The sequence below is a fragment of the Thamnophis elegans genome, chromosome 17, assembly GCF_009769535.1.
Source record: "Thamnophis elegans isolate rThaEle1 chromosome 17, rThaEle1.pri, whole genome shotgun sequence".
Taxonomy (NCBI): domain Eukaryota; kingdom Metazoa; phylum Chordata; class Lepidosauria; order Squamata; family Colubridae; genus Thamnophis; species Thamnophis elegans.
The window spans coordinates 8920134-8934219 of record NC_045557.1 but is presented as its reverse complement, the minus strand read 5'-3'; the positions used below and the strand labels follow the sequence as shown (position 1 = coordinate 8934219).

General features: G+C 46.6%; 1 protein-coding gene across 1 annotated transcript in view; it reads left to right on the top strand.

Moving 5' to 3' along the window:
- The window catches only part of SF3B2 (splicing factor 3b subunit 2), a 34939-nt gene extending 21091 nt beyond the window's left edge, over positions 1 to 13848 (top strand). The window contains exons 13-21 of the mRNA XM_032234172.1: positions 4221 to 4370; positions 4474 to 4563; positions 5695 to 5802; positions 7141 to 7248; positions 8219 to 8361; positions 9365 to 9466; positions 10792 to 10891; positions 12230 to 12415; positions 13601 to 13848. Coding sequence (XP_032090063.1) covers positions 4221 to 4370; positions 4474 to 4563; positions 5695 to 5802; positions 7141 to 7248; positions 8219 to 8361; positions 9365 to 9466; positions 10792 to 10891; positions 12230 to 12415; positions 13601 to 13672 — 1059 coding nt within the window. The 3' untranslated portion in view covers positions 13673 to 13848. The remainder of the gene's footprint in view (positions 1 to 4220; positions 4371 to 4473; positions 4564 to 5694; positions 5803 to 7140; positions 7249 to 8218; positions 8362 to 9364; positions 9467 to 10791; positions 10892 to 12229; positions 12416 to 13600) is intronic.
- Positions 13849 to 14086: the final 238 nt, after the last annotated feature.

Genomic DNA, 14086 nt, shown 5'->3' with positions numbered 1-14086 from the left:
CCACACCCTTACTGGGAATCGAACCTGTGCTCTATTGCCTCTAAGGCAGATGTGTCAACCATTGAGCTACAGGGCTCAACTCCTTATCAGCGAGGCCACGGTGAAAGGTATATATTTAAAGTCACAACCCCTGGTATGCCCAAATATGGGAGGAAGGTCACACTTCCACTCTGTCTTCGGCTCGTCACAAGAGACCATCCAGACAGAAACCCAATATTTTTTTTACTGTTGCCTTTTTGTTATATTTGTTATATTTATGCTGATAAATAAATAAAGGGAGACTAGTATAGATCTATTTCAAGCTATTTAGCTCTCATCAGCTAGCCACACCCTTACTGGGAATCTGACCTGTGCTCTATTGCCTCTAAGGCAGATGTGTCAGACAGAAACCCAATATTTTTTTTTACTGTTCTATTAGATCTATTTCAAGCTATTTAGCTCTCATCAGCTAGCCACACCCTTACTGGGAATCTGACCTGTGCTCTATTGCCTCTAAGGCAGATGTGTCAACCATTGAGCTACAGGGCTCGACTCCTTATCAGCGAGGCCAGGGTGAAAGGTATATATTTAAAGTCACAACCCCTGGTATGCCCAAATATGGGAGGAAGGTCACACTTCCACTCTCTGTCTTCGGCTCGTCACAAGAGACCATCCAGACAGAAACCCAATATTTTTTTTTACTGTTCTATTAGATCTATTTCAAGCTATTTAGCTCTCATCAGCTAGCCACACCCTTACTGGGAATCTGACCTGTGCTCTATTGCCTCTAAGGCAGATGTGTCAGACAGAAACCCAATATTTTTTTTTACTGTTCTATTAGATCTATTTCAAGCTATTTAGCTCTCATCAGCTAGCCACACCCTTACTGGGAATCGAACCTGTGCTCTATTGCCTCTAAGGCAGATGTGTCAACCATTGAGCTACAGGGCTCGACTCCTTATCAGCGAGGCCAGGGTGAAAGGTATATATTTAAAGTCACAACCCCTGGTATGCCCAAATATGGGAGGAAGGTCACACTTCCACTCTCTGTCTTCGGCTCGTCACAAGAGACCATCCAGACAGAAACCCAATATTTTTTTTACTGTTGCCTTTTTGTTATATTTGTTATATTTATGCTGATAAATAAATAAAGGGAGACTAGTATAGATCTATTTCAAGCTATTTAGCTCTCATCAGCTAGCCACACCCTTACTGGGAATCTGACCTGTGCTCTATTGCCTCTAAGGCAGATGTGTCAGACAGAAACCCAATATATTTTTTTACTGTTCTATTAGATCTATTTCAAGCTATTTAGCTCTCATCAGCTAGCCACACCCTTACTGGGAATCTGACCTGTGCTCTATTGCCTCTAAGGCAGATGTGTCAGACAGAAACCCAATATTTTTTTTTACTGTTCTATTAGATCTATTTCAAGCTATTTAGCTCTCATCAGCTAGCCACACCCTTACTGGGAATCGAACCTGTGCTCTATTGCCTCTAAGGCAGATGTGTCAACCATTGAGCTACAGGGCTCGACTCCTTATCAGCGAGGCCAGGGTGAAAGGTATATATTTAAAGTCACAACCCCTGGTATGCCCAAATATGGGAGGAAGGTCACACTTCCACTCTCTGTCTTCGGCTCGTCACAAGAGACCATCCAGACAGAAACCCAATATTTTTTTTTACTGTTCTATTAGATCTATTTCAAGCTATTTAGCTCTCATCAGCTAGCCACACCCTTACTGGGAATCTGACCTGTGCTCTATTGCCTCTAAGGCAGATGTGTCAGACAGAAACCCAATATTTTTTTTTACTGTTCTATTAGATCTATTTCAAGCTATTTAGCTCTCATCAGCTAGCCACACCCTTACTGGGAATCGAACCTGTGCTCTATTGCCTCTAAGGCAGATGTGTCAACCATTGAGCTACAGGGCTCGACTCCTTATCAGCGAGGCCAGGGTGAAAGGTATATATTTAAAGTCACAACCCCTGGTATGCCCAAATATGGGAGGAAGGTCACACTTCCACTCTCTGTCTTCGGCTCGTCACAAGAGACCATCCAGACAGAAACCCAATATTTTTTTTTACTGTTGCCTTTTTGTTATATTTGTTATATTTATGCTGATAAATAAATAAAGGGAGACTAGTATAGATCTATTTCAAGCTATTTAGCTCTCATCAGCTAGCCACACCCTTACTGGGAATCTGACCTGTGCTCTATTGCCTCTAAGGCAGATGTGTCAATAGCTTGAAATAGATCTATACTAGTCTCCCTTTATTTATTTATCAGCATAAATATAACAAATATAACAAAAAGGCAACAGTAAAAAAAATATTGGGTTTCTGTCTGGATGGTCTCTTGTGACGAGCCGAAGACAGAGAGTGGAAGTGTGACCTTCCTCCCATATTTGGGCATACCAGGGGTTGTGACTTTAAATATATACCTTTCACCCTGGCCTCGCTGATAAGGAGTCGAGCCCTGTAGCTCAATGGTTGACACATCTGCCTTAGAGGCAATAGAGCACAGGTTCGATTCCCAGTAAGGGTGTGGCTAGCTGATGAGAGCTAAATAGCTTGAAATAGATCTATACTAGTCTCCCTTTATTTATTTATCAGCATAAATATAACAAATATAATAAAAAGGCAACAGTAAAAAAAATATTGGGTTTCTGTCTGGATGGTCTCTTGTGACGAGCCGAAGACAGAGAGTGGAAGTGTGACCTTCCTCCCATATTTGGGCATACCAGGGGTTGTGACTTTAAATATATACCTTTCACCCTGGCCTCGCTGATAAGGAGTCGAGCCCTGTAGCTCAATGGTTGACACATCTGCCTTAGAGGCAATAGAGCACAGGTTCGATTCCCAGTAAGGGTGTGGCTAGCTGATGAGAGCTAAATAGCTTGAAATAGATCTATACTAGTCTCCCTTTATTTATTTATCAGCATAAATATAACAAATATAATAAAAAGGCAACAGTAAAAAAAATATTGGGTTTCTGTCTGGATGGTCTCTTGTGACGAGCCAAAGACAGAGAGTGGAAGTGTGACCTTCCTCCCATATTTGGGCATACCAGGGGTTGTGACTTTAAAAATATATATATATATATATATAGATAGATAGATAGATAGATAGATAGATAGATAGATAGATAGATAGATAGATAGATAGATAGATAGATAGATAGATAGATAGAGATAGAGAGAGAGAGAGAGAGAGAGAGAGAGAAAGATGATAGGTAGGTAGGTAGGTAGGTAGGTAGGTAGGTAGGTAGGTAGGTAGATTTATAGATAGATAGATAGATAGATAGATAGATAGATAGATAGATAGATAGATAGATAGATAGATAATAGGTAGGTAGGTAGGTAGGTAGATAGGTAGATGGATGGATAGATAGATAGATAGATAGATAGATAGATAGATAGATAGATAGATGGATGATAATAGAGATAGAGAGATGATAGATAGATGAGAGAGAGAGAGAGAGAGAGAGATAATAAAAATGTGACTTTCTGTTGAAGGACAGGCAGAGAGCCTGGGGAGAAGTCAAGAGAGGAATCAACGTAGAATCATTACAGTCCCACAAACAGTCCATCCTCTCTTGAATTCTGTTAACCCTTTTATCTAACATCAATTTAGTGCTGACCGTTAGAGATAATCCTCAATTTACACCAGTTCATTTAGCGACTATTCAAAGTTACAGCAGCACTGAAAAAAGGGACTGAGGACCATTTATTTCACAGTGACAACCTTTGCAGCATCCCCACAATGATGCAATCAGAACTCAGGTGCTTGGCAACTGGTTCATACTTACGACCGTTGCTGTGTCCCAGAATTCATGCAAAATTACCTTTTGCGACCTTCTGGCAAGTCAATGGGGAAGCCAGTTTCACTTAACAACCGAGGGACTGACTTATCCACCACAGTGATTCACTGAACAGCTGCGGCAAGAAAGGTCGTCAAAACGGGGCAAAACTCACTTAACAAACTGCAGTGATTCCCTGAACAAGTGCGTCCAGAAAGGTCATAAAAAAGAGTAAAACTAACTTAACGAATGCCTCGTTTAACAACAGAAATGTTGGGCTTGATTGTGGTCGTAGGTCCGAGGACTACCTATAGTTGACTAGACCCTTGGGCACAGGCATTAGCAATCAATCAGTTTAACTGGAACTTATTCTGTGGTCCTGATTCGGCCCGCTCGACCGTTTTCCATTTGCTAATTTTGCCCTTGTTTTTCTCTCCAGGAAGAACAAAAAACCATGAAATCCAAAATGCGGGAGAAAGTCCGGCCGAAGATGGGCAAAATCGACATCGATTACCAGAAACTGCACGACGCCTTCTTCAAGTGGCAGACGAAGCCAAAACTGACCATTCACGGCGATTTGTACTACGAGGTAACGAAGCCAACCCTCTCCCCCAACCAGTCAGGAGTGAGTGAGGCTAGTGGGGCATCTCCCTTGACAAGTCCTTCCCCCTTTCCTCCTCTTCCTCCCCCAGGGCAAAGAGTTTGAGACGCGCCTGAAGGAGAAGAAGCCCGGAGATCTTTCGGACGAGCTACGCATCGCCCTAGGGATGCCCGTCGGGCCGGTAAGTCGTCGGGAGACTGCTAATACCCACTGATTGCCGGCTGCCTGCAATTTGGCAGTTCGAGTCCCACCAGGCTCAAGGTTGATTCAGCCTTCTGTCCTTCCGAGGTTGATAAAATGAGGACCCAGATTGTTGGGAACAAATATGCTGATTATGTAAATCGCTTAGAGAGGGCTGTGAAGCACTGTGAAGCGGGATATAAGCTATTGCTAACACCTACGAGAACAGCGGTGGCCTCCGAGCTGAGCCTTGGGAGATGGAGCAAGGGAGAATCTCATCAGATGCTTCTTTCTTTTTTTTTTCCCCCCCAAAAGCCAACCTGCCAAAGGAGGGTTATTTTATCCAAAGGGTGTGTGGAGCTTTCTTGGAACTGCTGAAAGGACTGTGTTGTAGACAACAGATAGACGGTGTCATATCCCTCCCCTTCTGTTGAGAGAGGGCTGTTCCATTTGGGCATCGATGGCCTCTTCGACCCCTCTCTCAAACCAGCGGTCCTCTCTTTCCAGAATGTGGACTTTGCTGTCTTCAAAAGATGGTCTGCGGAATCTTATCCTGTTGGGTTTGTTCTCCTATGTTGTGCCATGCGTTTGTGAAGTGGCTGTTTTGTTTCTCCACCAATCTCCTGCCTACAACGCAGTCCTTTTAGCCCTTCCAAGAAGGCTGGAATTTGCACCACTCAGGTGAACCTGAGGACAGAGATAAACCTTCAAGTGGCCTCAACGACCCTCTAAAAATGATGCAAATGACCAGCTGCCTGCAAGGAGGATCAATCTTTCCCTTCCCCACCATCCAGAGCAGAAGAAGCTTCTTGGAGGAGAAGCGAAAGGTCTTTAAAGAAGACACAAATAAACCTCCAAGTGGCCTCAACGACCCTCTAAATAGGATGCAAATGACCAGCTGTCTGCAAGGAGGATCAATCCTTCCCTTCCCCACCATCCAGTCAGACCTGATGAGGCTTCTTGCATGGGAAGCGAAACCTCTTCAAAGAAAAAAAAAACCAGGACCTGGATGACTGAGGAGCTCCATAGATATTTAGGATGGGATGGTTGCACAAAAGTCAGGCGAGGAGGCGAGTGCGAAGGCTTCCGTCACTAATTGTCTTTCTTTCCTTCTTCTTCTTGTGTCTCCAAGAACGCCCACAAAGTTCCCCCTCCGTGGCTGATCGCCATGCAGCGCTACGGCCCGCCGCCTTCCTACCCCAACCTGAAAATCCCGGGTTTGAATTCTCCCATCCCAGAGGTGAGTCGGCCTTCTAGCATGCTCAGAGGGCTCTTTGCCGACCGTGGAGGGTCGCAGCCCGCCTTGCAATCTGCAAACCCAAGAAAAGTTTTGGGAGTCTGTTAGCTCAATGGTCAGCTGCCAGACCCCCACCGGCTTGCTGAATCGTACAAAGAATTGTCAGAAAGAAAAATTAAAGTAAGAATCACGAATCAAAGGCAAATATATCTCTCTCAGGATGATGTTTCAAGGACCAGAGGTTTTGTCCCTGGTCCTGAAACATTCCAAGTTTTCGGATTCGTGCTGGATCCCATCTTCAGAGAATCAGACATCATTAGGAAACTTTGCAACTTCTGTATAGCAGAGTATTTTTCTGGCCTAGGCTTCCCCAGCAGCACGAAGCCGAGTCCTCATCCCGATAAACCCTTTTTTATTTAATTCACAGTGAATTCCTCTCCAGCAAAGTCTTTCCTCTCCCATAGTCTTTCAAGAGAGTTCACAATTACCCACCTTGATCAGGCTTGGAGAGTGGCCAGGCCGATATCTTTCAGACGCCGCAATACTTGGCAAGAATGCAGGAATGAACGAATGGTCTCCTGCAAACTCCACTCCCCTGTCGCTCCCCTTTTATTTCCTCTGGGAGGGGCCATTCATCGTCCACCTGTGGCCTTATTCCCACGTCGACCCCTGTTCAGAGGCAAAGCAGGGGAAGGGGAATTCTGGGAAATGGAGGTGTTCTGACCGAGGCTTCCCAAGAGCATGAAGCCAACTCCTTGTCCCAACAAAAAACCCTTTTATTAATTGACTGTGAATTCTGCTCATTCACATCCAGCAAAGACTTTCGAGGGAGGATTTATGGTCACAGACCTTATCTGGCTTGGAGAGCTGCCAGGCCGAGATCTGCAGAACTTGGCCAGGATTCTCGGAGAGTCACGAACCGATTAAGCGAACTAATGGTCTCCTGCAAACTCCACTCTCCTTTCACTCCTCTTTTATTTCCTCTGGGAGGGGTCATTCATCGTCTACCTGTGGCCTTACTCCCAAGTCGCCCCTTGTTCCATAGCCGTTCCCTTCGTCTGGCCACTCTGTGCATGCGCACACTGGGAACGGACTCCAGCTGTTCCTCTGCCTCACTGATGTCCGACTCTGAAGGCAGCTGATAGCTGTCAGACGGCCCTGGCCCCCTCTCTGCCTCCGACACAGAGCCGCCCTCAGAGCCTTCCCCAGACTCCAGGACCGGCCCAGGTTCCTCCCCAACCCTCCTCACTCTCTGAATCAACTTCCAGTTCAACGGGCAGGCCACACAGGTAATTTTAGCAGCTGCCAAAGCACTGACACTATCCCTTATTTTTCCTATAGGGGTGCTCGTTTGGATACCACGCCGGGGGCTGGGGTAAGCCTCCTGTGGACGAGACAGGGAAGCCCCTGTACGGAGATGTCTTTGGGACGAATGCTGGTGAATTCCAGGTATGTCTTTACAGCAATATTTCCCCACCTTGGCAGTTGCAAGATGGACGGACTTCAATTCCCAGAATTCCCCAGCCATCTTTCCCATCACCTTGTTGGTAGTTTGCAGAATGTTACAAGTCAAGAATATATCTGTCCAGTCTTCTTTTACACAGGGGTGTGTCCAACCTTAGCAGCTTTTCAAGACCTGTGGACCTCAACTGGCTGGGGAATTCTGGGAGTTGAAGTCTCCAGGTCTTGAGCGTTGCCAAGGTTTGGATGCTCCTGTTTTGCCTGTAAACAGGAAGCAAGCAAGGCGGCGAAGGAAGGATCAATATATCCCTTGAACAAAGGTAGAAACAAATCAGGTGCTATAGAGAAATCTGCCCAATTCCTTTTTTTCCTTCGATAAATTTAAGATGGAGAAGCTTTGCTTTTCCATTGGAAGCTGCTCTTAAAGAGTTTCACAGTCGCAGCTCAAGCCTTCTGCGTTGCACTTTTTTTAAATTATACAAAATGACTGCTTGTAGCTGTTAAGGGATTGGTAGCCATGTTTCCTTTCTCCCTCCCTCCCTCCCTCCCTCCCTCCATCCATCCATCCCATTCATCCATCCATCCATTTATCCATCCAACCAACCCTCCCTCCTCTTTCTCTCCCTCCCTCCATCCATTTATCCATCCAACCAACCAACCCTGTGTCCCCCTTCCCTTCTGCTCCCTCCCTCCCTCCCTTCCTCCATCCATCCATCCATCCATCCATCCATCCATCCATTTATCTGTCCAACCAACCAACCCTCCCTCCTCCTTCCCTTCTGTTCCTTCCTTCTCTCCATCCCTCCCTCCATTTATCCATCCAATCAACCCTCCTCCTTCCCTTCTGCTCCTTCCTCCTTCCCTCCATCCATTTATCTGCCCAACCAACCCTCCCTCCTCCTTCCCTTCCTTCTCTCCCTCCCTCCTGCCTATCGTTCTTCCTCCCGCCCTCCCTTAGGCTAAGACCGAAGAAGAAGAGATAGACCGCACCCCTTGGGGGGAACTGGAGCCGTCTGATGAAGAATCCTCGGAGGAGGAGGAAGACGAGGACAGCGACGAAGAGAAGCCGGATGAGACAGGCTTCATCACCCCTGCGGATAGGTCAGGCTCTGTCTGTACTTGGGTATGTGTGGGGGGGGGGGGATTTCCAAATAGTGGGAGATGTGATGACAAAAGCATTCCAATCTCCATGGGAAGCTCAAAATCAGGACAGTCCCTAGGAAGAAAATGTTGGGAGTGGGATTAGCCACTCATCGAGGAGCTGGACAAGAACTGGCGGCCTCCCCCCCCCCACCCTTTTCACTGAATTGCTGGTCAGTTGAGCTTCAGAATAGCCATTTTGCAAGGGGCCCTGGAGGTCTTCTCCTCTAACCCCCTGCTCAAGGCAGGAAACCTTATACCAGGGATGGAGAACCTTTTTGGCACCAAGGGCCCAAACCAGAATGTGCATGCATGTCTATGCGCTGGGGTGTTGGCCAGCTGGTCTTCGGGTTTCTGGCATACGTATGCCAGCTGGTTTGCGTGTGTGCCAGAGCACCAGAAATCCGAAGACCAGCTGGCCGGCAGGCACATGCCGTTTTTCAAGCCGTTTTCAGGCTGTTTATAGGTCAATTTTCAGGCCATTTTAAGGCCGTTTTGGGGGCATTTTTCATTCTGTTTACAGGCCATTTTCTGGGCCATTTTTAGGCTGTTTTGGGCCGTTTTCAGGCCATTTTTCAACCCGTCTTCAGGCTGTTTTTCATGCCGTTTTTTGAGCAGTTTTCAGGCTGTTTTGGGGGCTGGTTTCAGACCATTTTTCATGCCATTTTTCAACCCGTTTTCAGGCTATTTTTCAGACCATTTTTCAACCCATTTTCAGGCTGTTTTTCGGGCCGTTTTCAGATCATTTTTCGACCCGCTTTAGACTGTTTTTCAGGCCATTTTTTTAGACGTTTTCAGGCTTTTTTGGGAGGGGGGGGGCGTTTTCACGCTATTTTTCAGATCGTTCTTCGACCCGTTTTCAGGCTATTTTCCAGGCCATTTTCGACCCGTTTTTCTAGCCTCTTGGCTGATCCCAGTTAATTTCGTCCCGGTTCTGACTCAGTTTCTCCTCTTCCTCCTCCAGCGGCCTAATCACACCAGGGGGCTTCTCTTCGGTGCCCGCCGGCATGGAGACCCCAGAGCTGATCGAGCTGCGTAAGAAGAAGATCGAGGAAGCCATGGATGGGTAAATTGTCTTTCGATTCCGTTTTCCACTCTCTTCACATCCCTTCTCCCTTCTTGGGGTGGGGTGGGTGGGGGGGAGCTCGGTAACAACAAGACAAGCCCAAAAGACACAACACTAGAGGGAAGAGCAGTGGGGAGGGTACAGGAAAACTGAAGGGCCATTTTTCCCCTAACAATATGGTTGGTTGGTTGGTTGGTTCATTCATTCATTGTTAGTTAGTTTATTCATTCATTCAAGGTTGGTTGGTTGGTAGTTGGTGGTTGATTCATTCCTTCCTTCCTTCCTTCATTCATTCATGGTTAGTTGGTTGATTCATTGATTCATTCATGGTTGGTGGTTGATTCCTTCCTTCCTTCATTCATGGTTAGTTGGCTTATTTATTCATTCATTCATGGTTGGTTGGTGGTTGATTCATTCATTCATTCATTCATTCATGGTTAGTTGGTTTATTCATTCATTCATTCATGGTTGGTTGGTGGTTGATTCCTTCCTTCCTTCCTTCCTTCCTTCCTTCCTTCCTTCATTCATTCATTCATTCATTCATTCATTCATTCATTCATGGTTAGTTAGTTTATTTATTCATTCATTCATGGTTAGTTGGTTTATTCATTCATTCATGGTTGGTTGGTTTATTCATTCATTCATTCATGGTTAGTTGGTTAATTCATTCATGGTTGGTTGGTTTATTTATTCATTCATTCATGGTTAGTTGGTTTATTCATTCATTCATGGTTAGTTGGTTTATTCATTCATTCATGGTTGGTTGGTGGTTGATTCCTTCCTTCCTTCATTCATGGTTAGTTGGTTTATTTATTCATTCATTCATGGTTGGTTGGTGGTTGATTCATTCAAGGTTGGTTGGTTCATTCATTCATTGTTAGTTGGCTTATTTATTCATTCATGGTGTGTTGGTTCTTCCGTTCATTCATGGTTGGATGGTTGGTTTATCATTCATTCATTCATTGAATTGAATTGAATTGAATTTATTATATTTCTATGCCGCTCTTTTCCACAAGGGGACTCAGGGCAGCTCACAATCCAAATCATTGTTAGTTGGTTCATTCATTCATTCATGGTTAGTTGGTTCATTCATTCATTCAAGGTTGGTTGGTTCATTCATTCATTCAAGGTTGGTTGGTTGGTTCATTCATTCATTGTTAGTTGGCTTATTTATTTAGTTATTCATTCATGGTGGGTTGGTTCTTCCGTTCATTCATGGTTGTTTGTTTGGTTGATCATTCATTCATTCATTGTTCGTTGGTTGGTTTATTTATTCATTTATTTCTTCCTGCTTTCTCCTACCTGCCTGTTCTCTGCCCCCATAGAAGCGAGACGCCCCAACTATTCACGGTTCTGCCAGAGAAGCGGATGCCAACGGTTGGGGGTGCCATGATGGGATCCACACACATCTATGACATGGCCACGGTAAGGATTGGGTCCGTCTCTCTTTTTTGCTTGAGATGGGCTTTTTACAGATAGTCCTTGACTTACGACCTCAACGGAGCCCAGTTGCCAAGTGAGGAATTTGTTGAGATTTGCCCCATTTTACGACTTTCCATGCCCCATTGGGGAAGTGCATCACTGCAGTTGCTAAATGAGTAACACGGTTGTTAAGTGAATCGGGCTCCCACATCGATTTTGCTTGTCAGTAGGTCGCAAGACTTGATCACGTGACTCCCGGGTCACTGCGACCGTCATAAATGTGAGCCAGTTGCCAAGCATCCGAATGTAAATCATGTGTCCTTGGGGTCCTTGGGGATGCTGCAACGGTCGTAAGTCCGAATTACAGTCTTAAGTCGCTATTTTTCCTGTGCCGTTGTAACTTTGAACGGCCACTAAACGAAATTGTTGTGAGTCAAGGACTACCTGTTGAAATCTACCCACCTTCAAGCTGCCACGTTTGAGAAACACTGCAATGCAAACGTCAATCACAAACCCCTCCGTTTCATTCTCCTTTAACAAACTTTGCTTGTTAAACCAACCAAGTGCTTATGATTTTTGACACTGCTCACAAACACTGTGTCCTCTGGAGCGAAGGCGCCAGAGTGGTGTTGGCAGTGCCCGGCAGCTACAGATCTGCCCTTAAACTGTCCAGCAGTCCATCGTAGCTTAAAGAGCTCTTACGTTCTGACCTAGTCTTCCTCCCCAGCAGCACGAAGCCGAGTCCTCGTCACAATAACCCCCTTTTATTAATTGATGGTGAATTCCTCTCATTCACATCCAGCAAAGTCTTTCAAAGGAGGATTTACGGTCACAGACCTTCTCTGACTTGGAGAGCTGCCAGGCCGATCTCTGCAAAGCTTGGCCAAGAGCCTCGGAGAGTCACGAACCAATTAAGTGAACTAATTGTCTCTCCTGCAAACTCCACTCCCCTTTTGCTCCTCTTTTATTTCCTCTGGGAGGGGCCGTTCACCGTCCACCTTTGGTCTTCCTCCCAAGTCGACCCCTGTTCTTTAGCTGTTCCCTTCGTCTGGCAGCTCTGCGAATGCGCACACTGGGAACAGGCTCCAGCTGTTCTTCTGCCTCACTGATGTCTGACTCCGAAGGCAGCTGATAACTGGCATATGGCCCTGGCTTCCTCTCTGCCTCCGACACAGAGCCCTCACCAGAGCCTCCCCCAGACTCCAGGACTGGCCCAGGTTCCTCCCCAACCCTCCTCAATGTCTGAGTGTGCTGCCAGCTGTGTTGGCCTCTAGCAGGTCACAACATCTTAATAGGATGGACCGGGCTTCCATCTTCATCCCTAATTTGTCTCCCCGGCAGGTCATGAGCCGCAAGGGGCCAGTCCCTGAAATCCAAGGGGTGGAGGTGGCCCTGGCGCCCGAGGAATTGGAGCTCGATCCCATGGCCATGACCCAGAAGTACGAGGAGCACGTGAGAGAGCAGCAGGCCCAAGTGGAGAAGGAGGACTTCAGCGACATGGTGGCCGAGCACGCGGCCAAACAGAAGGTGAGAGGCGCCTACAGTCCCTCAAAATGGTTTGACATCCCCCCTAAAATCAAACAAAGGGAAAAGACCCAACAGTTTTGTTACCGGGGCAGGAAGCAACGGGTGGAAACTAATGAAGGAGAGAAGCAATTTAGAATTAAGGAGAAATTTCCTGACGGTGAGAACAATTAGCCAGTGGAACTGCTTGCCACCAGAAGTTGTGGTTCCACCTCACGGGAGGCTTTTAAGAAGAGATTGGACTACCATTTGACCGGGATAGTATAAGGCTCCTTCCATAAGCAAGGGGGTTGGACTGGAAGATCTCGGAGGTCCCTTGCAGCCCTAGGATTCTGTGTTCTAATAGCTAGGAGCCGTGGTGGCGCAGTGGTTAAGAGTGTAGTACTGTTGGCTACTTCTGCTGCCTGCTACTTGGCAGTTCGAGTCTCACCAGGCTCAAGGTTGGCTCAGCTTTCTGTCCTTCCGAGATCAGTAAAATGAGGACCCAGATTGTTGGGGGTAAGAGGCTGACTCTGCAAACTGCTTTGAAGAGGCTGTAAAAGCACTGCAAAGTGGCGTGCTATTCCTATTTTCCTTTCTTCCCTCCTCCCTTCCTTCCCTCCCTCTTTCCCTCCCTCCCGCCTTCCTTTCTCCCCTCCCTCCCTCCTTCCCTCCCTCCTTCCTTCCTTCCCTCCTTCCTTCCCTCCCTCCTTCCTTTCTACCCCTCCCTCCTTCCTTCCTTCCCTCCCTCTCTCCCTCCTTTCCTCCCTCTTTCCCTCCCTCCTTCCCTTCTCCCCTCCCTCCCTCCCTCCCTCCCTCCTTCCTTCCCTCCCTCCTTTCTTCCTTTCCTCCTTTCTTCCTTTCCTCCCTCCTTCCTTCCTTCCCTCCCTCTTTCCCTCCCTCCCTCCTTCCTTCCCTCCCTCCTTCCCTCCCTCCTTCCTTCCCTCCCTCCCTCCCTTCCCCCCCTGCTTCCTTTCTTCCTTCCCTCCCTCTCCCCATCCCTCCTTCCCTCCCTCCCTCCTTCCTTTCTTCCCTCCCTCTCCCCCTCCCTCCTTCCTTCCTTCCCTCCCTCCTTCCCAATAGTTAGAATGCAGTATTAATTGAAGGCAATTGAGAAATCCCCAATCATGGACCACAGAAGGAAACCTGGAGTCGCTGTCTATTAAGCTGTCATAAACACATATATTTTGCATTTATTTTTTCCTGTAGCAAAAGAAGCGGAAAGCGCAGCCTCAGGACAGCCGATCCGGAGCCAAGAAGTACAAAGAATTCAAGTTCTGAAATCCCCCCCCTTCTTTTTCCCCTTGGTTTTTTTTTTTAAACACCACCTCCGTCTCCTCGCCTTCTCTACCCCAAAATCTCCCCTCTGTTGTTGTATTTTTTTGTTTGTTTTTTTGCATCTTTGTGGTTGGAATTCCGAAACGGATCATTTTGTAAATAAAGTCAGAGATTCTGGAGATCTTGTTCTCTCCCCACTTTCTGAGTGGGTGTTAAAATGAAAAAATATTCCTTTTCTCAACCTGGTGAACTTTTAAAAAGAGTGGACTTCAACTCCAAGAATTTTCCAGCCAACAGGCCGGCTGGGGAATCCTGGGAGTCGTAGTCCATCTCTTAAAGCATATTGACAGGGAATTCTGGGAGTTAAAGTCTCTTATATTAAAGCATATTGACTAGGGAATTCTGGGAGTTGAAGTC